This window comes from Leptinotarsa decemlineata, unplaced genomic scaffold (genome assembly GCF_025532065.1).
Source record: "Leptinotarsa decemlineata unplaced genomic scaffold, Ldec_3_MD MMD2_P_RNA_scaffold_2, whole genome shotgun sequence".
In the NCBI taxonomy this organism is placed as follows: domain Eukaryota; kingdom Metazoa; phylum Arthropoda; class Insecta; order Coleoptera; family Chrysomelidae; genus Leptinotarsa; species Leptinotarsa decemlineata.
This window is the reverse complement of record NW_027412529.1, coordinates 16,751,650-16,778,023: the sequence shown is the minus strand read 5'-3', so window position 1 is coordinate 16,778,023 and position 26,374 is coordinate 16,751,650. Positions and strand designations below refer to the sequence as shown.

Sequence of the window (26,374 nt, the reverse complement as noted above, 5' to 3'; positions counted from 1 at the left end):
CACACTCGTAACGACATATCTGTATCATACAAAAAAAAAATCTTTCGAAACGACTACTTCTATGTGAACATTGAATTATACAAAAAATACTTTTTGTATTCAGTTTGTACTTCAAAAACATTCATTCATTATGGAATCGAATCAGATATAATCAATAGGATTGCTACCTAATGTAGTATGAAGATAATGTTCGACATTGGAGGTAAAATACGGCGGTACTGGATAATTTTGCCAAATTTCGCAAATTTGGATTTAGATTCTTCTTCAAAGTTGACTTTGTACCGGGAGTTACTTTTACCATGGAAGTGAATGCAAGCGCCGTTCGGATGTGAAAAAATCTGGGAATACGTAGACTAACTCTGAGCAACTTTCAATAAATATGGTTTCTCGACTCATTAAAGTTACAATTTTTCAACCAATAAACCTTGGTTTTCAGAAGGTTTTCCGCGAATAACTGAAGAAGGTAGTTCTATCGAAAAAATAATACCTAGTAAAGATGGCGGTGACAATATTGGATTATGGTGTCTGGAGACTCAGTATAAATGAGGCAATAGCTTGTTGATAATTGGTTCCCATTCATCTAATGAAAAATTTAAAACTTTCAATGCATATCAATCAAGAAATGAGGAAATGTACATAATTTCAAAAACACAAATGTTTTCAGAACACACTCCAGTTTGTGTCAGTGAATATTCGAATATTTTTTCAAAGACAAAGCATAAGCACTACAGGAATATCCCTGAGGGGCCTTAAGAGCGGTGCCTGTGCGAAAGGAGCGATTCACATTGGATTTGAATCGCTAGAGATTAAAACCATTTAGAAAAACGTTCTTAGAAGTTCATTCCACATAAAGGCAGTTCTCCAAATGAAAGAGTTCTTGAACAGTGAAGTTCGAGGTGTAGTGAGTTGAACCTCAAAACGATTAGCAACCACACCTGAACACTTTAGTTTCCTGAGTATTTTCGTACACTTCAAATGTTACATATCCCTTCAAAAATATCTAGAGACGTCGTATCAGGTAATCTAGTTGGCCATTCTGAGGGACCATATCTGCCTATTTACCGGTTTGGTAATCGACCAACACACGTGAGTTTTACAACTGATGAATATCACTGGAGTTTTTTACCAACACCAAACCGTTATGTTAACACCTCGATCACCAAGTGATAATCTTCAAGAGGGAGATTGAAACACGTGTTGAGATGCTAAAAAAACGGTTTGGTGTTGGGAAAAAACTCCAGTAATATTCATTACTACATCAAAGGTTTCAAACAGTGCATCACGTTTACACTTTATGTTACATTTCAGTGATATGAAGTAACTGCCCATCATGGCAGGCCAGCTTGAAAGTGATCAGATAGAAGGTAACCATATCGGTGAATAGACAAGTGTGGTCTCTTTGAATGGCTCGCTGAATCATTCGATATGACACACCTAGATGTTTTTAAGGAGATACGTGACATGTAATGCAGTTCATTTCAAAATGGGTCCTTGCAACGAAATTACGTTAGGAACTTTCCATTATGTGAGAAATAATTTGTGAACTGAATTCATTATCATTAGAAAGAGACTGGTTAACATTTTGAACATTCACTGGAATGAACTGGGGTGAATATTGAATGATTTTTTTCCCAAAGTAGGGATATTTACCTTTTTTCTGTAGATTTACAAAAAAATTAATGGAACTGTCAATTACTCAGGAGATGATGATCTGATTTCCAGAAATTAATCGATAACGTATAGAAAATAAGAGTACCTACCAAACAAAGTAACACGCAATGTTTCTCAACATTTGAAAAATTATTTTTCTAGCGCCGTCTTGGTGACAAATGATAAAACATATTTCGTATCTTATCCAAAATCACCTTTTCCCGACCTAGGGGGGCAGAAACTTTTCACCTCCACACTGTATATTACTCAACATATAATATATGTTATCGGCAAATAACAGGTTAGGGTATATGTAAATTTGTGCTATCGTATCTTGAACTGTAACACTATTCAACAACACACTACTAAAATAAGTGTTTTATCATCATGACCCGTTGCTTGATGAAAATCAATAACACTGTCCATGATGAAAAAATAAACAATTCTCACAATTTTTTTCAATCCTAGACGCATTTTGCTAACACTATAGCTTCATCGGTATATACAGAGTGTGACATAAGTACGGTAAAATATTCAAGTGACGTATTCCTGAGATAATTTTGAGACAAAAAGTCTTCAAGAACTTGTGTCCAGAAATGCTTCGTTTCGAAGATGCGGGTGTTGGAATTGAATTTTTTCGTTCGTTTTTCAAAAATAACTTTTACAAAATATTAGTTATTTGCACGAAATTTAGTATCCGAGGGTTTTTTGACGGGTGAAATCAAAATTTCGTATTAATTTTTATGTAACATCTAGATGTCGCTGCATATACTGTTATAATTCATTTCAAATTGCCCTAATTTTTTTGACAGTGAACTTTTGGTATTTTTCATGAAAAAACCTGATTCTCACACATTTTCCAGGTAAAGAAGTGGAGTTGCTGAGAACATTACAAAAACTAAGTATGTGGGGATCTCGTCAAAATAAATAACTTCCTAACATAAAATGGTAATCGAAAAATAACTCGTTTTCGAGATACAAATTGTTGAAAGTTTTCAAATCATGGTTGGTTTTTTTAAATTTTAGTTATTTTCATCGAACATTTTATAGAAAAAAGTTTTTCATAGACGCGAAACGCGTGTAGAATTGTTGTTTAATTATTATCATGAATAATGAGGGTATCATTGTTAGTATTTGAAAATGAGTTGAGAGACATGTCCCCTATTGGCGGCATCAAGCTACATTAAGCTCATCAGCTTTTATTTGCATAAAAGTATACAATGCACGACTGTTCTTGATTTTCCTGATTGAATACCCACGCAACTTGAGGCAACAATTGTTTTATCTGGGTATTTATTTCAAATAATCTGAATATAATGATATACAAACATAAAGAGAGTACAAGGTCGGAACGTGCATGTCTGCATGGCAATCAAGAAATGTATTTATAGATATTGTTAGTAAACATAATTATAACCGCAAGATTAATTTAGTTGCAAGGATATTCGACTGTCAGCAGATAGTAGTTTCGGAAAATTGAAACTATTTACAAATTATAGTATTGGTTGAAACGGATGAAATTTTTTTTAGTATTCTTGACAATATCTCTTTCAGATGAATTTCACTAGTTCGGACTTCCATTGTCTACTATATACAATGATTTGAAATCCCTGAAACAAGTAAAAAAGAATAATTAAAAAAGAGAATAGTTGAAAATAACAATTATATTAAGCAACAATAAACCTGAAATGAAATGATAGTGAAATAACCTACAAGTAAAAATATAATAATTGAATAAATAAAAATTAAAGGAATGCAAAAAAGAAAATAATAAAAAATAAAGTGTCGAGATTCCAAGTCACGTTAGTTCACGACGTTTCGATTGTTGGTATCTACAATCGTCTTCGGGTGATGACTGGACTGATTCCTCCGAGAGATGACTATTTTATAGGTCGTTGAAATACTTTCACTTTCTCTACTTTCCATTTTCCGCTTCACTGATTCCGTGAGGGATGACCGTTTTGGCGGGAGTTGGTCATTTTTCGTTTGATGATGGGTTTCCATATGTTTCGTATATCTACGCTGGCCTGGCTGAATACGTTGTTGGACAACATGTATGCGGCTTCCTTGAATTTTCTCCTGAACCAATGTTCCTCTCTGTGCAAGATCTCAGCTTGGGACCACTCGATGTTGTGTTGATGGGTCCAAACATGGTCTGCTATTCCTGATTTGCTGGTTTCTCCTCGCTGTGTATGCTTCTTGTGCTCGGCAATGCGAACATTCAATGGCCTCTTAGTTTCACCAATATAGGATTTTCCGCACTCACAGGGTATCCGGTGAATGCAATTCTTGGAATCGCAGTCCGCGTTTGGGGCTGGTTTTCGTGAGGCTGCTACGGATAGTGTTACCGGATCTGAAACAGGTTCTAATGTTGTACTTGGAACCAATTCTTCTTATCCTCTCCGATAATCCTCTGATGTAGGGAAGTGCAAGCACTGGTTGTGACGGCTTCTCTTCCTTGCGAGGCTCCTGCTGTCTTTTAGCCAAAGTCTTTTCTACCATCGCTTTGGAGTATCCATTCCGCTGAAGATCATTTTTGATGATGTCTAGTTCCTTCTCGAGACCTTCCTTTGTATTACAGAGCCCAAAAGCACGGTCTAATAGAGTCTTGATGATTCCTCTTTTTGTCGATTGATGGTGGTTGGATTCGTGGTTCAGATACTGTCCCGTATGAGTGGGTTTTCGGTATACAGATGTTTCCCACTTAGTGTCGGTCCTCTTCACCAAAACGTCTGAGAATGGCAATTCATTGTGGATCTCCTTCTCCATTGTGAAAGTGATGGAAGGTCTCACGCTGTTGATGTGTTTCAGAAAGGCGTCTAGTTCAGTATTCCCATGGTTCCATATTATGAAGGTGTCGTCAACATATCTCAACCAGACTCGAGGTTTTTTGTGGCTTCTTCGATGGCCAGAGTTTCAAACCACTCCATATATATGTTGGCTATGACTGGTGAAAGTGGCGATCCCATTGGCAGTCCCTCATCTTGTGTAAAGAACTCGTCCTTCAGTTGGAAATAACAGTTTCGTACACAGCATCCTAGTAATTCCATAATTACTTCTATAGGTAGATTCGTTCTCTCTTTCAGGTTCCCGTCTTCGGATAGCTTTCTCTGTATGATTTGGAGTGCTTCTTCGACCGGAACGTTGGTGTAAAGGCTTTCCACGTCGAAACTAATTAGTAGATCTTCCTGTGTCACCTCAATTGACCCAAGTAGTTCGACAAAATGCCTTGAATTCTTCACAAAAGACGATGTTTTTCCTTGTAATGGTTGTATTAAGGGAAGTAAAAATCTAGACAAGTTTTGAGTAGCCGAATCTCTGGAGCTGATGATCGGTCTAAGCGGAACGTCCTTCTTGTGGATTTTGGGTAGACCATACAAGTGAGGGGGCTTACTGTGGTGCGGTGTTAGCCATGATCTTTCCTTGTCCGAAAAATAGACTTAGACCAAGTCTATTTTTCGGACAAGGAAAGATCATGGCTAACACCGCACCACAGTAAGCCCCCTCACTTGTATGGTCTACCCAAAATCCACAAGAAGGACGTTCCGCTTAGACCGATCATCAGCTCCAGAGATTCGGCTACTCAAAACTTGTCTAGATTTTTACTTCCCTTAATACAACCATTACAAGGAAAAACATCGTCTTTTGTGAAGAATTCAAGGCATTTTGTCGAACTACTTGGGTCAATTGAGGTGACACAGGAAGATCTACTAATTAGTTTCGACGTGGAAAGCCTTTACACCAACGTTCCGGTCGAAGAAGCACTCCAAATCATACAGAGAAAGCTATCCGAAGACGGGAACCTGAAAGAGAGAACGAATCTACCTATAGAAGTAATTATGGAATTACTAGGATGCTGTGTACGAAACTGTTATTTCCAACTGAAGGACGAATTCTTTACACAAGATGAGGGACTGCCAATGGGATCGCCACTTTCACCAGTCATAGCCAACATATATATGGAGTGGTTTGAAACTCTGGCCATCGAAGAAGCCCACAAAAAACTCGAGTCTGGTTGAGATATGTTGACGACACCTTCATAATATGGAACCATGGGAATACTGAACTAGACGCCTTTCTGAAACACATCAACAGCGTGAGACCTTCCATCACTTTCACAATGGAGAAGGAGATCCACAATGAATTGCCATTCTTAGACGGTTTGGTTAAGAGGACCGACACTAAGTGGGAAACATCTGTATACCGAAAACCCACTCATACGGGACAGTATCTGAACCACGAATCCAACCACCATCAATCGACAAAAAGAGGAATCATCAAGACTCTATTAGACCGTGCTTTTGGGCTCTGTAATACAAAGGAAGGTCTCGAGAAGGAACTAGACATCATCAAAAATGATCTTCAGCGGAATGGATACTCCAAAGCGATGGTAGAAAAGACTTTGGCTAAAAGACAGCAGGAGCCTCGCAAGGAAGAGAAGCCGTCACAACCAGTGCTTGCACTTCCCTACATCAGAGGATTATCGGAGAGGATAAGAAGAATTGGTTCCAAGTACAACATTAGAACCTGTTTCAGATCCGGTAACACTATCCGTAGCAGCCTCACGAAAACCAGCCCCAAACGCGGACTGCGATTCCAAGAATTGCATTCACCGGATACCCTGTGAGTGCGGAAAATCCTATATTGGTGAAACTAAGAGGCCATTGAATGTTCGCATTGCCGAGCACAAGAAGCATACACAGCGAGGAGAAACCAGCAAATCAGGAATAGCAGACCATGTTTGGACCCATCAACACAACATCGAGTGGTCCCAAGCTGAGATCTTGCACAGAGAGGAACATTGGTTCAGGAGAAAATTCAAGGAAGCCGCATACATGTTGTCCAACAACGTATTCAGCCAGGCCAGCGTAGATATACGAAACATATGGAAACCCATCATCAAACGAAAAATGACCAACTCCCGCCAAAACGGTCATCCCTCACGGAATCAGTGAAGCGGAAAATGGAAAGTAGAGAAAGTGAAAGTATTTCAACGACCTATAAAATAGTCATCTCTCGGAGGAATCAGTCCAGTCATCACCCGAAGACGATTGTAGATACCAACAATCGAAACGTCGTGAACTAACGTGACTTGGAATCTCGACACTTTATTTTTTATTATTTTCTTTTTTGCATTCCTTTAATTTTTATTTATTCAATTATTATATTTTTACTTGTAGGTTATTTCACTATCATTTCATTTCAGGTTTATTGTTGCTTAATATAATTGTTATTTTCAACTATTCTCTTTTTTAATTATTCTTTTTTACTTATTTCAGGGATTTCAAATCATTGTATATAGTAGACAATGGAAGTCCGAACTAGTGAAATTCATCACGAAACATTGTCAATCACCTTCAAACATCTCTTTCAGAATTACGGTGTTCCAACAATTTTTTATAGTGAGAATTCAATATGATACAAACAATAACGGCAAAATCTTGTTTTATTATGATATAATTCAAGAAGCCGGGAATTATGAACTCACATTCACTTCCGAAATTGTTATTGCAGAAGTACAAGTGTAAACACTATACCGTAAACTAACTTTTCAAAACAAAACAGCGAGTTCCTATCAGAATATATATTCACCAAATCAATTGAACAGCACTAACAATATCTGTTCGCAACAACGTTCTGCATATGACTGAATTATTTTTTCAGAATAATAATGACTGTAAAATCCACACTTCGTTTATACAATACATGACCCTATCAATCATGTCTCTCCGAATCATCAACTTTTCTGGCGCGATAGTCGGTTATTACACCATAAGTTATAATGTGATGATGAAATCTTCGCCAATCAAACAAATGAAAAAGTCTTCCAATAACGATAGCGGTGAAGGTTATTACACAAGTAAGCAGTAAAATGCTTTGGAATTACAAGAACGGTGTCTGTGCAAAGTTACGAATAATGTTGACTTGACGAGTATTGGTCCAGTTGTCTTGATCAAAATGAGGTAAGTATCTCGGAATTTGAGATACCCAGCTATAAACTCGTAGAAACTTGTATTTTGACATCCTGAAAGTTCCATCGGAACCTACACATCAAAGTCTGCGGTCAAAAGTCATAAAACTCGTTTTATACCCATTTTTTGCAAATATCTGATTAACCCGATGAAAGGATCTTCAAGACCATTTCCTAAACTTCCCCTGGCTAAAACAATTCTAAAGATCCATCAACTTGTGCTTCTGAAGTCACGAAAATTGTTCTATCATCCATCTGTCTGTTTTAAAATCTGTTTTTCCTTTATACCAGCTGTCGCACCCCTACGAACGACAACCCTCAGAAGTAGAAATTTGTGCGAGCTAAAGATTAACGAGGTCTTACCTTTTAACGTGTGATTCCATGGAAGCATATATTCCTTTTTCAATGAAACGACCTTCTAACAGCAAACCTTGTTTCATCAAAAATTGCGAACGAACTATCGCCTCCAAAAATGTCGCTTACCGGCAGTGGCGCAAAAACCCCAGTGCCGAAAACCGAACTAGGTTTGTTAATGCTCGAAACAGCTGCAAGCGTAGGATAGATGGAAGCAAATAACTTCACAATCAGAGAATTAAGGATAAACTGCTTGCCAATCCCAACGGGTCGTGATCCTTCTGGTCGGTAGCTGAAGCCGTCAATTCTAACTTTACAAAATCTTCAATTCCACACAAAAACACGCGGGTAGTTCAATTGCAACAACAGCCATAGAAAAAGCAAATCTACTAGCTGAATGATTTGCGTCCCACTCCATAGTCCATTTTCTGGAAAATGCACCACCACTATTCCCACACTATAATCCAGAATGCCGGAAATTACTTTTCGACAGCGTCTAGTTAGGCGTATTTTGAAACAGCTCAATATCAACAAACCGTCTGGCTTTGATGAAGTGCCCGTCATCGTACTTTAAAACTGCGCAGATGAACTCGCACCAGTATTTTTTTTTTTACTTTATTCATCAAAAATAAATTAGATGAACAGGCGGATTATCAGCATAAGCTGTTTTTCAAATCAACCTTACAAAAATATACAATAAAAACTATAATAATAACAAGTATAGAATAGAAGATAAATCAACCAATACAACAATAAACACAATAATAAAAGCTTGATTGAAATGAATAATAATAAGGGTTTTGCAAAAATCGACATACAGAGCACCAATTACCAGGATTTAAGCAGAAGTTTCAAGCGTTTTTTAAATGTCATTATCGTGTAAAGTCTGAAGTCACTGGGCAACTCATTATACAGCTTTTCAATATGTCTTACAAGAAAGGGGTTTTTCCTTCTTGTTGAAAGATTGCTCGCGTTCAGCCTATTTACAAAAAAAATCTTCCACATAACTATAGACCAGTCGCTTTGCTATAAGTTTTCTAGGGATCCATATTGTCTCTAACCCTCTTTTCATTGTATATCAACGACTCATTGGAAAATTTCAAAAATCCAATATATTGCTTTGCTGACGACAGCATACTTGTCTCATCATTTCATTTGGATTCCAGGACATCGGCTACGGTGACACATCTTCACCGGCAGCAGGAAGTTGCATATATTAATGAGGATCTAAAGTGATTTCGAATTAGGGTGAAAGTAACCAGGTTCCATTCAATGTCACAAAAACCCACAAAAATCCATAAAGATAAATGTCTTCGAACCGGATATAATGATGTCAGGTCAGACAATTCTGCTTTCTGCTTGGATACGTTTATTGGGGGTTAAAATGGACACCAATATGTTTTGGCACAATCATGTCGCTGGAATTGCAAAGGCTGTTTCTCAAAAGCTTGGAACACTGTTCCGAAACAAAAAACTATACACAGCTCAGCAAATGTTGATGCTTCATAAAGCTTAGATCAGATCTTTTTTGGAGTATCGTTCTCATATATGGAGTTCTGCCCCTAAACATACTCTGAAGTTGCTGGATTTCATCCAGAAAAGAGACATCCGCCTGAATGGAGACGCGAACATCACGTGCAACCTTGATAGCCTGGAACATCTAAAAAAGGTTGGAAATTTGTCTCTCTTCTATAGATAGTTTCACGAGAGGTGTTCAAGTCACTTGGCACATTTGATTCCAACAAGAGCTCAACATATCAGAAATACGCGACGGAATGTGACTGCTCATCGTTTAGAGGTTCAACTTAATACACCTCGAACTTCACTGTTCAAGAACTCTTTCATCTAGAAAACTGCATTTATGTGGAATAAACTCTCAAAGAACGTTTTTTCAAATGGATTCAAACCTTCGTTACCCCGGAAAAAAAATACACTTGAATACCCAGGTGGGGTGTGACATACCCAATTTTGAAAAATCGACAGAATAATTAAAAAATATTTTTTTTATCTCGTTAAGTTTCATATTCCTTTATGTGTTGAATTTCACATAAACAATAACTCTAACGAAAGCAATGAAGAAAATACTGAACTAGAATTTATTTTGTAGAAAACATTTTTCGTTAAATGAAAACACAAGCACTTCTCATTTGATAAACAAATGGAAAAAAAAAATATTGTCAGCAATTCTGACAAGAAAATTTTGTTTTTCTGTCACGAGATCTGGGGCAGATATGGCATCTCCCAATCCTATTTTCGGTTCTCGCAGGTAGCTGAGGGGTTTCTCCAAGAATATGGAAAATCCTTTTTTGAATTTCTACTGGTATGCGAAGAATATTTTTTCTGATTTCTAAAGTGGGTTTGACTGAAGCAAATCCCAATTCTTGAAGATATTTTCTACGCATTTTGGTGGTATCTGTGGTACTCATTTATAAATTATTTGACTATTTATACCAGCTGTATCTAAAAGAGAATAAAAAATTCCCAACGGCCATCTTCTACAGTTGCGCGCAACGGAATAAGTAACTGACATTTCATCCACCGTATCAACGCCACCCTTTGCCAAATTATAAAAACTGATAAGTTCTGGCAGATTTTCATCTCCTGTGGATTCATCTATCGCATCATCGTGGTGTAATGATGAAATCAATATAACATTTTTACCTTTTCTAGGTACATATAAAACTAATGTGTTATTCTTTCGAATTCCAAACATTGAAGAGCCTGGCTTTGATTTCTGAAAATTCTCGTGAAATTGCTTATTTATATTTTCGAAGTGTTCCTACAGCAGTGAGTTTATGTTTGTCATGTGAATCGTTTATGATTTCCAGACTGCTGTACCAATTGTCAAATGTAACATTACGATTGGAGTGCCTGATATTGGAGCTATCATTCTTTCAACAGTATCAAACGGCTTATTGCTGAGACGATAGATACCTGCCGGCTGGTAACCCGCATATATTTCCATATTCAAAACATGAAATAAACGAGAGTCTACGAGTGCTTGAATTTTCAGACCATACTTGGCCGGCTTGTTGGGAATATATTGTCTGAAAGAGGAACGTCCTCGGAAGGACTCCAATTTTTCATCCAAAGTCAAATATTGACCAGGAAAAGTATTAAACCGAGTCAAACTTCACAACCAATTAAAGGAGTATTTGAGTCACAGAAACCATGTCGGGCCACAATATGGTACTGTGACTTACTCTATCTTCCGAGCAGCATGAATCATATTATTCTTTTGTCACATGTACTCATGAATTTACACTTCATAATACTAGAGATCTTGATGATCTTTCTTTCACAGATTTAATTTTTTTTGGATGTTGTGAAAAGTTACATCCATACATATCGAAATGAAACGTACCCACTACTAGTTATCTGAACCATACCTGAAAGTGCAAAAAGATTCTTGCCCCATAGAGGATCAGCTTCTTCCGGAATGTAAACTCTGTGATCAGGAAAATAGTCGAAATCTTTGACAGCAATTTGCTTGATCAACTGTGGATCTTTCAGAATCAGAGTTGGTGTCAAAAATTGATACAGTCCTGAGTACCTGTAATAAAAATGAAAAGTCATGAAATAGATTCATTTCTATTTCTTACTCCTTTCATACAGAGATCAATGAAAATACAGTACACAGAAGAACTAGTTAAATTATAGTTACAAACTTGAAACAAAAACAAAAAATATTTTTATATACAAAATATATAGGATTGTTGCTTAAACAGTACTTTGTTTTGATGAATAATTGTTTTCACTAGTGATTCAAGAAAATTTTTACAAAATATAAATAATTTTTTTCAGATTTTTCATATTGTTAACTTATTCAAGTATGAATTACTTCATGAAGAGGATTTTTAGCAGAATCTGACTTTGTTCTAGCTGAATTGAAATTATTCATTTGCATAGATATCATTTCTGAAATTCTATGCGGAAATTTTGATAATTTTTGAATTGATTAAAAAAATTGACAAATCTTCATTTCAACTACAAAGAAGTGCTACAAATCATCATAGACATTAAATCAACTGAAATATGTCGTTCACTGCAGTGCAACTAATTGAAAGCCAGATCGCATATACAACATATTCATGATTCAACACCAGACAGAGCTGTTTCAACCCGCCATAGGTCTCATCAGAGGTGCCATAGTGAAAGCTACAGTAAAAGACATCGACTTTCGAAGTCATACCTTGGCTTTCACCTGACCGCCTTGGGGAGCCTTGTTTATTTTTGATATTGGAGAATTGTCTGTCGATCACAAAGTTTTGATCTTCGTTAGGGGATATATCATCAGCATTATTTAGGTTAGGTTAGGTCCAGAGTGAGTGGGTCTATTCGACCCTCCACCTCAACCCGCAAGAGTTTATTGTGGCTCACACCTATTCACACTCAGCCAAATAATCCCAACTCATTAACGAAGCTGATTAGTTTGTACGGTGAGTGGTCTTTCAGGTCAGATGGTGAGAGAACGGCTCTGCCGAATTCTAAAAACCTGATTCAAATGACAGTGTCCTGTGAGAAGGCCTGTTAGACATCGTAGTTCATCCCTACTGTAGTCCAACAACTGTTTGGTATCAAGCATTGAAGGGTGAATAAACTCCTTGGAGTGAGTCAATTCTGAAAGATTCTGCTAGAAATCCAGGAATCTTCTTGCTATCCAAGTGTTCAATATTTGTTTGGCAAAGCCTTAAGCGATACCAATGACAGTTTCTGGTCCGATAAAACTGCTTGCAGCACCCTTCTTTGCAAGGGAGTCAGCAGCCTCATCGCCTTCCAGGCCAGTATGGCCAGGATTCCAGACCACAGACAATCTGTTGAGTCTTCTTATCGGGAGAGTCGTTTTTGGCAATTGGTTACCATTTAAAATGTTGCTTGGTAGGAGCCAAGAGCTTCCAATGCCGCTTGACTGTCCTAGAATATTCTTATTGACTTTTGTATGAGGTATGATTCTCCCAATTTCTCTGCACACAATTCAATCGCGTAAATTTTCGCTTGAAATACAGTAGCATAGGTTCTCAAACAGGTTGATATGTCTGTCCTGAGTCTGTGACTGAAAACACCTGCACCAGAACCAGAAGGTGTTTTCGATCCATCTGTGAATCAACAGCTACCTTCTCTTGATGTTTCCTTCTCCCGGAGGATCCAGTCCTCTCTACTCGGAAACAGTATTCTATAAGGCAGTTCGTAATTGACAGTTGGAGGCATAAAGTCAACATTACTTACTCAGGCTTGTATTTGATGGACAGTTGAATCCAGCAATGCATTTGTGAACGTTTGAACGTCTGAACGTTTGAAGTTCCATTTGCTTTAGATTTGTTTACTGCCAGTCTTCAAGCATAGCCCATTGACTAATAAGAAAAGTTTTTCTTCCTTATTCAGAGGAATCGGGCAAATTACGGATATGCAGTTGGTTAGTACCTCGTCCACTAGATGGAGTGACATTTTTGATGTTCGCTCCAACTTCGGAAGAGGAATGAAATACTCTGAAAGAATTCCGATTTTCAATTGTGGAATATCATTGACTTTAGGTCGATGATGGTCACTATCTTGCACTGATGAGTGGCTAATAACCCCGAAACCGGTCTGCAAGTGTGCCCGTTCCATAATTGAAGGTCGACTCTTTCAGTTGTATTGCCAATTGCATATGCAGGACATTTTCTGTGAAGATTCCTGCACTGACGCTTGTCTGATATAATCCAACGCCCTTCGTGGCATTAGCCAGGGGAGTAGTTGTTTTCTGATAGGCGTCAGTCCATTAAACCTACTGTGTAGGTATATAGAGACTGGCTTGAACGTTTGAAGTTCCATTTGCTTTAGATTTGTTTACTGCCAGTCTTCAAGCATAGCCCATTGACTAATAAGAAATGCATTTGTGGTTCAGCCTAGCATCATTGATGATATGTATGTATGGGCTCTGGTTTTCGCCTTGTTGCACTGCAGTAAAAGCTGCAGAAGATGAATCTTGCCAGTGGTCGTATCGACTAACATTGAAATCAAATTTCAGCGAATTTTATTTTTGGAAAGATTTGCGGCACTTCAATGAAATTCAACTGTGGTTTTCAACAAGGATAATTTTGAAAATTGAATAATAATAATGATAATAAAGTTTATTCGTCCTGCCAATTTACATGAATTATATAAGATTTATGTATGGATAAACAAGAAATCACAGATGCTCTAAACGTGCTTGTTAGTGATAAAATAATAAAAAAAAAGTATATATAATAAAAGATATTGGCTTAATATCGATAGAATTACAATGGAGAAACATAAAGTTGTCATTACCTATAATTTAATTTAATAACTTTCTCAAAAGTATCACCATAATATGATTATTAATGCTATTTCAAAATCATACAGATCCATTCAATTCACTACTTGCAAATTTATTGGAGTGCAGTATCCAGAATAACACTCATGGTAATCACTATTGGAGTTGAAATAAAATACCAATTATTTTCAGGTCCTTTTATCGCTGTTGTATCTGACAGTATCCGACATAGATGCGCTCATAAACTACGTTGGATTCGCAACTTGGGTAAGGAATTAATTTATGTTCATCATGAAATACCAGATGCTGTTTTTTTGTATTGGGCTTTTTCAAAAGTTTCGCTGGTTTTATAGGTCTAATCGAAACTGTTATATCTCAGTGAATAATTATTCAATTTGATCGTAATAAGCACCATTTGAATCAGTGCACTTTTACCAGCATAACACAAAGCTGTTAACTCCGTCAGCATGAAATGGTATGCTCGAAATTCGATGAAGCCGATGAAGCCCGCCATACCATGTACCGTTTGTGATAGGTCAGTCTCCACCAGGGTCCTCAATTCCCCGTCCTAGATTACTTAGTGTAGATTGACCACGTCGGGAAACATCTTCCAAGCTCTGGAACGAAATTTTGCAAACCAACGTTATTAACATTGTCATTGCCAAATGCTAGGTTGAGTTTTTCAGCTGTTTTGACAGGGCTTTGGTTCAATTTGAATTCATAGAGAAAAATTGGCCGAGATTCGCTTAGCGACTTGATATGTTGATAAGCTATAATTTAATTTTGTAATACATTAGGTTATATACTAGCGAGTAGTGAATGAGAGGAGAGATGAAAGAGTATAAAAAGTACTATAGTCCGTTCATAATTTGTCGATAGCACAAAATGAGGGCCCAAGTCATAAAACGGTCGTAAAACTCGTAAAATCATAGGCGGAGATTCCTGAGGTGTTTATTCATTAAATATAAAGCTTCAGTTTATATTCGAAACTTGCCTTGAAAGGGTGAAGTTGTTACGAACGAAAATAATTTTTGGTTTAGTACATTTTTTAATCGCATTTAATTTACGGCTCGTTGGTGTTTCGGCGTCTGCGGCAGTAATTAACGTCTCTAAAATTTATTTTGCGAATTTTGTGCAGTGCGTGAGTAACTTTTTTTCATATTCCTACAAACATATACGTACCTTTCGTTCCTGCTTGTTTTGTTTGATTGCTTGTGATGGCTTCGTCATCATCATCAACATCATCAAGTTTTACACCGGTACTGTTGCGTACAGTCAGTAAGTCTGTCTATTCACCAAGAGAGAAGACTATTGTTTTGAACGTTCACGATGCTCTGGTTTCTCAGAATCCCACAAACACTGTTCAGAACATAATCAAGAGTTGTGCCAACATGACGGGCGTAGGGGAGTCAACAATATATAGGTTCCTATCAGAAAGAAAAAAAAAGGTATAGCTAACCCAAATACAAACGAATACTTAAAGAGTGGGAGAAAACCTATTGAAATTGATGAATTTGCCAAAAATGGTATTCGAAGGAAAATTCACGAATTTTTTTACAAAAAAGAAATACCCAACTTAAACAAAATTTTACAAGAAGTTAGAGACGACCCGGATTTGCCTCATGTCGGACGAACCAAATTGTGGCAAGTTTTAAAAGAATTAAATTTCCGGTGGGAGAAATCAGACCGAAAATCACTTTTGATTGACCGGGAAGAGATAATATGTGGAGAAGAAAGTATCTAAGATCTATACGAAAATTTCGGGCTGAAGGAAGGCCATTTTACTATCAGGACGGAACGTGGGTAAACGCAGGTCATACTCTCACAAAAATTATGGAAGGTTGGTCTACTGGTATTTCCCCACCCTCTGGTAAAGGCAGTAGATTAATAGTTTCTCACATTGGCAGTGAAAAAGGATTTGCTAAGCATGGACAGCTGATGTTTTCGAAGAGTATTTTGAGCAGATGATTGAACATATACCACCAAACTCAATTATAGTATTAGATAATGCACCTTATCATTCACGACTAGTTGAAAGACTTCCAACGACTGCGTGGATTTTTTTTAAATAAAAATACAGTTTACAGTACCTACAGTTTAAGAATATTAATATATTTATTTATTTAAAGTAACTAATGTTTTAATCATATACTCTATGACACTGGTCACTCATTTCCACTCAAAATACCTACATAATCGGATTAAAAGTTTTATAGCTGTATTGTATTTCTTCAGATACAAGGTGGGTTAGTCGAAAACATGTTAAACTGCCAGTTTTAGTTTGGTTTTTGTTATTTTATCATATTAACTGTCCTCTCTGTATTTCAGTTCTCTAATGAAGGTCAAACTTGCAGTGAGCTATCAACAAATTATGAACGGACTATAATCATTCGAGCCGACCAACAATGACTTCACGAAATTTTTTCCGGGGTTCTTTGTGTATGAAAGATTTCAGTTCTTTTTTGAAGCGATGTGGATTCATAATCAATCTGATTCCATGTGGAAGAGTGTTGTATAATGTTGGAGCAAGGTATTTATATGAGCGTTGGGATATTAGTTTTTGCATTTGTGGTGTGATATGTTGAGTTCGTTGACGTGTATCATATTCATGTGTGGGTAATTAAAATTTTTGTTTTTGGTGGTAATACATATTTTTCAGGAAAAAGAGTTGGTAGACATCAAATACATGAGATTCCGCATAGAGAGCATCAGATGGAAAAATGGGTTCTTTTTTTAAGATAATTTTTAAAAACTGTCTTTGGAGGACCTCTATAGGATATAAATGAGTTTTTAGGGCACTACCCCATACTAATGAGCCGTATCGAAGATGGCTCTCAACTAGGGCATAATAAAGTCTTCTTACTTGTTTTAGTGTTAGTGAGGATGCCAGGACTTTAAACTTGTGGAGAATGAATAGAGATAGGCACAGAGATTGAATATGAATGTTCCACTTGATATGCGTTGTGGAATTGGCCGCGGTGGTAGTGCGCCCGACTCACGATCGGAAGACCGTGGGTTCGATTCCTGCCTCGACCAGATATTTTTCTCGAGATAATTTATCTGGTTGAAGCTGGGATAATTCTGCAACCGTGTTAGGAATCACACGTTAAAAGGTGAGACCTCGTTAGTCCTTAGCTCGCACAAGTTTCTCAACTTCTGAGAGTTGAGTTCGTATGGGGGCGACAGATGATTAACGGGAAAACAGATTTCGAACAGACAGATTTCGAACAGTATCTATGTGTACTCCTAAATATTTTGAAGATGTTGCTGATTTGATAACGAACTGTTCTTTTGGAATATTAACTTGAATTTTATCGAAGTTATGGGAAGTTATCCTATTGCAGCAAAATGGTAGGGAGTGTATCTTATCAATATTAATTGTGAGTAATTTATGATTCAGTCATTTCCAGATAATATGAAAGTCCGATGCAACTATGTCCCTAAGTTCATTCCACGAATTATCTTTGTAAAAAATGGCTGTATCATCAGCGAAACCTAGTATATCTCCCCTAGACTTCAGCAAAAACATTTCGTTCACGTGAATATTGAAGAGAAGTGGTTCCAAAATTTTTCCCTGAGGTACTCCATACTGAATAGTGCTGGGATTGCAACAGTTGTCGTCTATCTTCACGAATTGGTGTCTATGTTGGAGATGAGATTTGAATAATTTCAAAGTATTACTTCTGACTCCAATATCTTGTAGGGATTTAAGCAGTAATTGATGACTCACCGTAGCGAAGGCCTTTTCTGAATCCGAACTGTTTTTGAGAAAGTAGGTTATATTTCGTAATGTATGAACTGAGTCGTTTTTCAAGAATCTTCTCGAAAACCTTCGTCAAGTGAGTTAATAAAGTTGTTGGTTTTTAGTTTGACACATTATTTTTGTCTTTCTTTATAGATGGCACCACTACACTCTCTTTGAAAACTTGTGGCCAAATTCCAACTCTCATGCATTCATTGATTATACAGGGTATAACTGAATAAGTGTAAAACATTTGAGGAGGTGATTCCTCATCGAAAAAAAGATAGGATCTTTCATATAACGAAACTTCATTGGAGCATCCCTTGTTAAGATACAGCCCCTTAAAGAGGGTACATAAAATTTGTATAACAATTTTTTTCACAAGCACTAAAAAAGTTACAATATTGAAATCAACCTGACGTTTTGTACTACCAAAAAACACACCTAGCCAGTAATTTGTTTGGTTTACCCCATGGTTGTAAGGGGTGGAAAACGCAACCCCTAAAATGTATTTCCAATGCAACTTTCTGTCTTATTATTTGTTCACCATTCAAAAAGTAATTTTCGATAGCCTGTTTTATTCTTAACAAAAAATGTCTCATGGGTTTTTTGCCCAAAATAAACCAGTTCGCAGCAAAAAATTATTTTATGAACAACTACAGAAATACATCGTCATAAATGCCAACTGGATTTATTTTTATTTTGTTGTTAGTACCTGCATTTAAAGATTAAAGGGTAATAAACAAAACTAATTTATTAATAACAAAACACACAACATGTAGAAATCATAGTAAATGTTCAATATGTCTACCTTCAGACATTACGCATGCGTCTAGACGTCGGCGCATTGAGCCACGTATTTGCTCAAATATTCCTAGAGTATCTCTGATTACCCTGCACGCATCGATGATGCGGTTTCTTAAATCCTCTACACATTTTATGTACCCCCTTTAAGGGGCTGTATCTAAACAAGGGATGCTCCAATGACATTTCTTTATATGAAAGATCCTATCTTTTTTTCGATGAGAAATCGCCTCCTTGAATGTTTTACACTTAGTTAGTTACACCCTGTTTAGGTCAGTGGTTCAATGGTATGCTATCTGCCCCAGGAGACTTGTTTGGTTTGAGCTCATTGATGACACTTTTCATTTCAGATGCATCCGAATTTGACCAATAATGGAACTTTCATTGAATACTAATCTGATATAAAAAAAAATCATATATTGAAGATTCGGGATGAAAGTAGTTATTTTATTACAAAGTATTGTGTGCACAAATGTTGTAAACTTCCACGGTGAAAGGTCACTGTGACAAAGCTACTGGATTTGTTAACCATTGTCAGTATGTTTCAGTCTCTCAAGTTTCGTTTACAATCGAGGTAGACATCATCAAAGGCAACGGGGCAACAATCAACAAATCTGAAAATAGCTTTGATAGGTACACTTTTGTGAGCACATAAAAATATTCAGAAAATATTCTTCTCTCTCCTCAATTCTTATGTTATCACTCACCTCGTACCAGGACACTGATTGTATGCATTCCAAACAATATCGGCGGTACTTTGACGTCTCAGGATATATGGCAGAAGTTCTCCAAATAATAAAGGGGGTTTTCCTTGTGGAACTCCTTTTCGTCTCCAGTAACCGTGAGGCCAAATTATATAGTGATAAAATGCACCTGATATCAGTACAAACAATAAAATGAGTTCCAGCACATCATAGATGTAGAAATTTGGTACTGAAATAAAAACATCCATTTGAGATGACTCCCAAACGAATCAGTGTAAAGAAGTTAAAAAATGTGAGAGTTTTTTGTGATGGACTTTAATCCACGTTTATGTAATGAATTATGAAAAAATTTGTAACATGAATCAGACAAATCAGAAATCTGGAAATGAAGAAAATCCACATAAAATGCGGTCATTTCATTAGTTTTAGCTGATATGTTCCAGTGTCACTGTTTTTCGAGTTTCCGTGGATTTTGGGAGTTTCTTCCTGACGTTTCGCTGGCGCGAGTGGCTAGCTTCTTCTTCAGAGGTTTTACCATCATGGCTTGCTGCACGATGAATAACTTTTAGACTTCGTAAAGCGTATTTATGCCTTGTCAAATAATCAGTTGTATTTGGTACCTGTATTTGCTCCTGTACTTGTACCTGCACTTGTACCTGTACTTGAACCGGGAACATTAACAAGTACAGGTACAAGTACAGGTACGAATACAGGTACCAATACAACTGATTACCTTACAAGGCATAAATACGCTTTACGAAGCCTAAAAGTTAGTCATCGGACAACAAACCATGATGGTTAAACATTTGAAGCCACTTGCGCCAGCGAAACGACAGGAAGGAACTTCAAAAATTCACGGCTTTCAAACTCCAAAAACAGTGACACTGAAAACCTCAACCGCGAAAGTCTAAACCATATTGTGATATGTTCCAATCAGCTAGAATATGTTACTTTCGTAGATAACCTGGACCCTTCGAATACGATCTGATATTATAAAGATTGAAGAACAGAATTGAAAAGAAATCATAGTTCACAAAATGACACACTGTAATAATAAATCAAAATATTGGGAATGAAAACTGTGGGTTTTTGCGAAGGCAGTTTTTTACGGAAAGTGGTGTCAGTTCCGAAAGAACCACCTTTTTTTGTTTATGAACTCACATATATATATTTCACTGTCACTTTGCGAATATTCGTTAGTGTAAACCATATTTTGATATCCCAAATGAAATCTGCAATGCATTATATCGAAACTATCAAGTAGAAGTGCAATTTTACTGTATGATATAGTCGAAGTGAACTATATTGTGGACATTCAAAGTTGGCGACACTCTCAAAGACAAAAAAACTTATACATACAAATGAACCTGCTGCGAAATAGTCCACAACTAAAACATATTAAACTATATGATTTAGTCTAGTCATGTTACGGTGATGAATATCTATAATTGGCGATGTTGAACGATGTTGAAATTTGATATTGGTGCAGTTATAATTACTTAAAATGTTTGTTATCTGTTCAAATTGTGGTGCTCTTGGACGAGTATTAATAGTAAAAACGAGTGTGATAACAACGCAGACTTTTTCCAGTGTAGTGATTCCAACAGCAATGGTGAACAATTCGACTACCAGTGGAAAAAATTCGGATACATTTGAACATTGAAACACAGAGAGTATGTTTTAATGTATATAAGAATATTCATCTCAAATTTGGTTTCGAGAAAAACAAACTATTACAAGCGACATCAGATTTGACCAATATTCCATTCACAACTGTACGTAAAATAGTAAAATCAAAAACAAACCTATGAACGCGTAAGACGCGATGTGATAGGATTACCAAAACCTTTAGATGTTCATCTAATGAAATCATTGAAAAAAAAACAATATATGACTGTTACAAAACCAATGAAATCACTACAACTGAAATCATAAAGAAGAAATTGAATACTTCTGGCCAAAACATGAGCTGCTGTGACAAAACTCTTAAGAAATTGAATAAAGAAACAAGGATTTAGTTTTAAAATAATGAACAAACGTCAAGCAGTCATGATAAGCAGAAGAATACTGGAATTGCCTATCAAATACTCAGAATAAATAACTGAATATAGACGAGAACAATGGAAAACTTTTTATTTGGACGAAACTTGGTATGACACGACACAGTTACGAAAGGGTGGATGATGGTTCGAGAATGTGTATGCCTAACATATCTGCAAACAATGGATCGCGACTAATGATTGGTCATTGCAGATGAAGTAAAGGATGGGTTTCGAATTCTTTGAAATTATGTGAAAAAAACTTGAGGACTGCAATGTTGACTATCATAAGAACATACTTGTGAATATGTGTGTCTCAATTTTTTTTTTCGAAATATGGTACCTACCGAAATATCTAAGTGAATTTAATGTATGAAAATTATTGGCTGTAATAAAACAAATTGGATGATAAAACAAAAAAATTATTGTACTCATCCAGTTCAATATGTGCCATATTTCAGAAATTCTTGCATACCTATCTCATCTCATAAATACTCTCGCTGACCGGTTTTATCGAATTAGAAGTCGATTTTTTTCACTGCAAAAGGCAATGTACAGAGTGGGCCAAATTGGACACTTTTAAATGGAAACTCCTGCTTTCCAACTTGATATGTGCATTTTGTAAAATTTGCTGTACCTTTTTTCATGTCGAAAATGTCCTGATTCTATGGAAACATTTCTGAAGCACTTTTTTACGTGGTTTAAAAAACTTATTTTTTCAAATGAGATATCAACAGTTATTGATGGAAAACTTTTCAATGAGACATCCTGTATATCCCTACATATTTCAATATAAAATGGAGCACATTTGATACTTTGCTTCGAAATACAGAGTTTTTAGGTTTTTTTCACATAGAGTTTGAAACGCACACTTTAATCAAGAAGTCTTTGTACAAATGCAGCGATATAAAACAGATAGAAATGGTTCAGTGTTGAGAATGTTTTCACAGCAGTTATTAAAATGCATAGTTTCAATGAACTGATAACAATTTATACTATATTTACTACTGATAAATAGAACTTCAAAAATAATAATAATAATACTAATAATGATAAAGAACAAACAATGATATTTATTTTTTCAGAAGAGGTGTTAGAAATGTCTATCTGCTTCTCCTACATACAGGCGACACCTTTTCTGAAGGTTTTTTGCTGAATTATATAGGGTGTCTCATTTGGAAAAAAAAAATAGTTTTCCATCAATAATTATTGAGTATAACATTGAGTTTGTCATAAGATTTGATTCCCAGACACAATCATCAATTATTGTCATTTATCTAGTTTGAAAACGGAGGGTTCTCTTTGAAAGTGTCCAATTTGGCCCGCTCTGTACACAATTGAACTACATAAATTAGGGTGTGGTAAGATGGTTTCATATACGTATATCCTTTCGAATTGCCTCAAGCAATTTTTGCGATAAGTGAGACTGATTGACTTGATAATAGAATAAATTTTTCAAAAAGATTAGTTTTATTTCATTTCACCGCCCATTTTCCAACCGCATTCTTATATTTGATCAATAATATTTGTTATCTTTTTACAGAAATCAATACTTGCATTATTATAATTCAAGCTTTCTGTGGAATACCCAGTACCTATCTATTGACAGTTCTGTCTTTCAATTTTTCAGGACAGCATTTCGTACTGACATATAGTGAAAATAAATAATGATGTGAATACTTACCCCAGAAAAAAGTTGAATATATGAGTCAAATCACTGAACGTCTAGACACAAGTGATAATTTGTACTTTATATAGATATGCTGCATCGATATGGGTATTCCACCGATAAAATAAACATCAAATTACGGCATGTGTATGAACAGAACCGGCTTGAAGAAATTACTTTTTATCACTAAACTCTTACGCAAGGGTATTGAACTTCAGTGTGATATACATATCTTTGTTTTGTTTCACGACTAGCCAACTGATCAAGTCATACAACTTTCTGATGTACTCGTTTCAATTAGACACAAGTGAGACAAACATTCTCGTTTGTGTTTTTGTTATACCTTTACGTGTTCAATATAATATTGAAATAAAGCTGAAATAATGTTGCCACGTATAAGAATATGTTGATACGTTTCAATTTGAAGTGGATTGGGGAATACTTCATCTGTTGTGAACGTTGAAGCGAAGTATACTAACCGACTCTGTTTGAGGTGCCGGTACAATCGAAGCAATGCTTTTTTGCTGAAAACTCTAAAGCAGTGATTTTTTCGAATCTAAAATTTGGCATATACTTTGAAAAACAAATTGGAGTGAATCATGAAATTATTTATAACATATTTTTGCAAAATATTGTTTTTACCATTTCATTTTGGCTTTTTTTATGTCTACAAAGTACCAGGAATTGATCACAGAAACGCAAAATATGTATTATTCATCGGAATTTATTGTATCCTTCCAAAGTAGGCTCCATCTAATCAATCAGAAAAATGTTCAAACGTTTTTTTGAAACCGACTTCGGCACTGCGAATTCTCTCTTCTATCCTCTATCGACTGAAGATGGATGCCTAGAAGTGGTAATTTGAATTTTGGAAAAAAAATCGGCTGGAGTCATATCAGGTGAATACGGTGGCTGTTAGATTGGGTTTGTTGAGCTTTGACCAGGAATTCGTTCACAATGATAGCTTTGTGAGATTGTGCGTTATCGTAGTTCAAGATCCATAGGTTTTCTTCACACACAACTAGTAGTCTATTTCTAAGACTGTCTTCTCAAAAACACCGTATAACGCTTAGAAAATAATCATTATGCAAATTTGACATTTTGTATTATGACTTTTAACCCTGAAACTAATAAATGAAAATACATATTGAATCGGTCTTAAACACTTGTAAAATTACATTAATCCTAGGACATATCCAATGGACTGCTGCAAACTGTGTAGAGGTTATATCTATAAAAATAGTTTATTAAATAAATTGCATGTTACAAGTTCATCAACATAAATTAACACAGGGGAGTTACATCCTGATCACATTGCCTTGCAAATAGACTAAAAATCAATTAAGTGAAAAATGAAACGTTCCAATGTCACGCAAAATTTACAAATGAATGATCCCTTCGGTAATTTTTCTATAGAGTATATAATAGCAAAAAGGTCATGAAAAATAGCTCCAACTTCAGGTAAGATCAAGTCTCCACATATTTGATGTGAAACATCCACAGCCGCACTTAAAACCGATTGGTGGGGTGGCGACGCATACCGTGGCAACGAGTCGCCATGCGCAACCGACTGTACGATTGTCTTTCCACTGTTTCGGAATTACGCTGTCTCTTTCCCCACACTGAGATCGGATACCTACAGTGTATACAGTTGTGTTTACTACAGTATACATAAACTGAATGAATCATTTTAAAAAATAAATAAAAACATAATATGTCATCAGTAAGTTAATTTTATTTTTATATTTTACAATATACAATATGTACATTAAGCTCGTCTGTCTCAAGGATCAGGTAATGTAAAATCTACTAGAATGAAATTTACACAATTTTCAAAGCATATATTTCTTTAACTTAATTATTATTCAATTTCAATTTCATTCTCATGACAAATGATGTACAAGACCACTTGCTTGAAGAATATATTTCATAAGACAAAATTGTACCTTGTTTCGAAGATACGGAGCGAAAAAGAATTTCGACAATAACAATTTATTACCAAAAATTACATGTATTGTTTCTTAATCTACAAGAACTGTTGAAAATGACTCGGATGCAAGAATCCAATCTTCTCTTCTTCGACTCCCGAAGTCTTTCAAAAACACCAGGATCTTTTCTGATTTCGTTACACCCAGCAAATTGAATGTCCGCAGCCGTTTGATGTAATCGGAATGTTGTTGAAAGGTAATAACAGAATTGATATATTTTTCATTACTTGGTAGGTCCAGCGAAGTACGATACACTTTTATTCGACTACGTTAATAATTTCGTCTCACTCGAGTTCTCACAGCGATTTGAATGAAATACTCGTCTTGGAATATTAAACATCTTCCTCTGGAAGATGATCACTTGGTGATTGAAACACGTGTCGAGATGTTGAGAATAACGGTTTTTTGTTGGGATTGAACTCAACTTCAGTAATATTCAGTTCTTATTATGTATGGGACAATTGAAGGACAGGTAGTTTGATGTACGTTGGATACTGTTTGTTATAATCCCCCTAGCGAGGAGTAACTGAAAAAAGCATATCCATTTAGGTCTGATTCATAGCAGAATTGTTTATATTTCTCTAAGAGATATTGGTGTTTCTTTTGAGTAGCCATAGATCTGGTTGATTCAGTAGATCCACCCAGTTTATTGAGCCGAAAACGAACGTAATTGACTCGTGTCCAATTTCAACCTCATGACGTGAGAATGAATTAAAAATAGGCTGGTCGGTGGTCGGGCGGTTTGACGTGGTTGCTTTGTTCACTCACTCGAATTGACTGGCGTGTTGGTCGGTCGGTGGTTCAAGCCCCAGTCTGAACTATCGATTTACCTTGCTATCGTCCAATCCGCGTTGGGAACAACACGTTAAAAGTTAAGATCTCGTTAATCCTTAGCTCGTACAAGTTTCGACTTCTGAGGGTTGTTGTTCGTAGGGTTTGCGACAGCTGGTTAACGGAAAAACATATTTAAAACAGATTTCAAACAGAAAACATTCTTCACCCTTTTGTAGGATCTTTATAAGCCAGGTTGGTGAATGTATGAAAGCCGCGAATGATAGGTTTATTATGCCTGTTTCGATCCAGACATAGAATATCTGAAATATTCTGCTGAAAGTCTGAGCAGCGGCTTGAAGAATCCGACTTGAACCCTCTCGATTATATCGGTATGGAAAGGGAAAC

General features: G+C 36.2%; 1 protein-coding gene across 1 annotated transcript in view; it reads right to left on the bottom strand.

Annotated features, from left to right (window-relative positions):
- The window catches only part of LOC141484731 (cytochrome P450 9e2-like), a 38,094-nt gene extending 17,385 nt beyond the window's left edge, over window positions 1-20,709 (bottom strand). The window contains exons 1-3 of the mRNA XM_074180019.1: window positions 20,661-20,709; window positions 19,503-19,728; window positions 11,365-11,528 (exon numbers count right to left, since the gene is read on the bottom strand). Coding sequence (XP_074036120.1) covers window positions 11,365-11,528; window positions 19,503-19,728; window positions 20,661-20,709 — 439 coding nt within the window. The remainder of the gene's footprint in view (window positions 1-11,364; window positions 11,529-19,502; window positions 19,729-20,660) is intronic.
- Window positions 20,710-26,374: the final 5,665 nt, after the last annotated feature.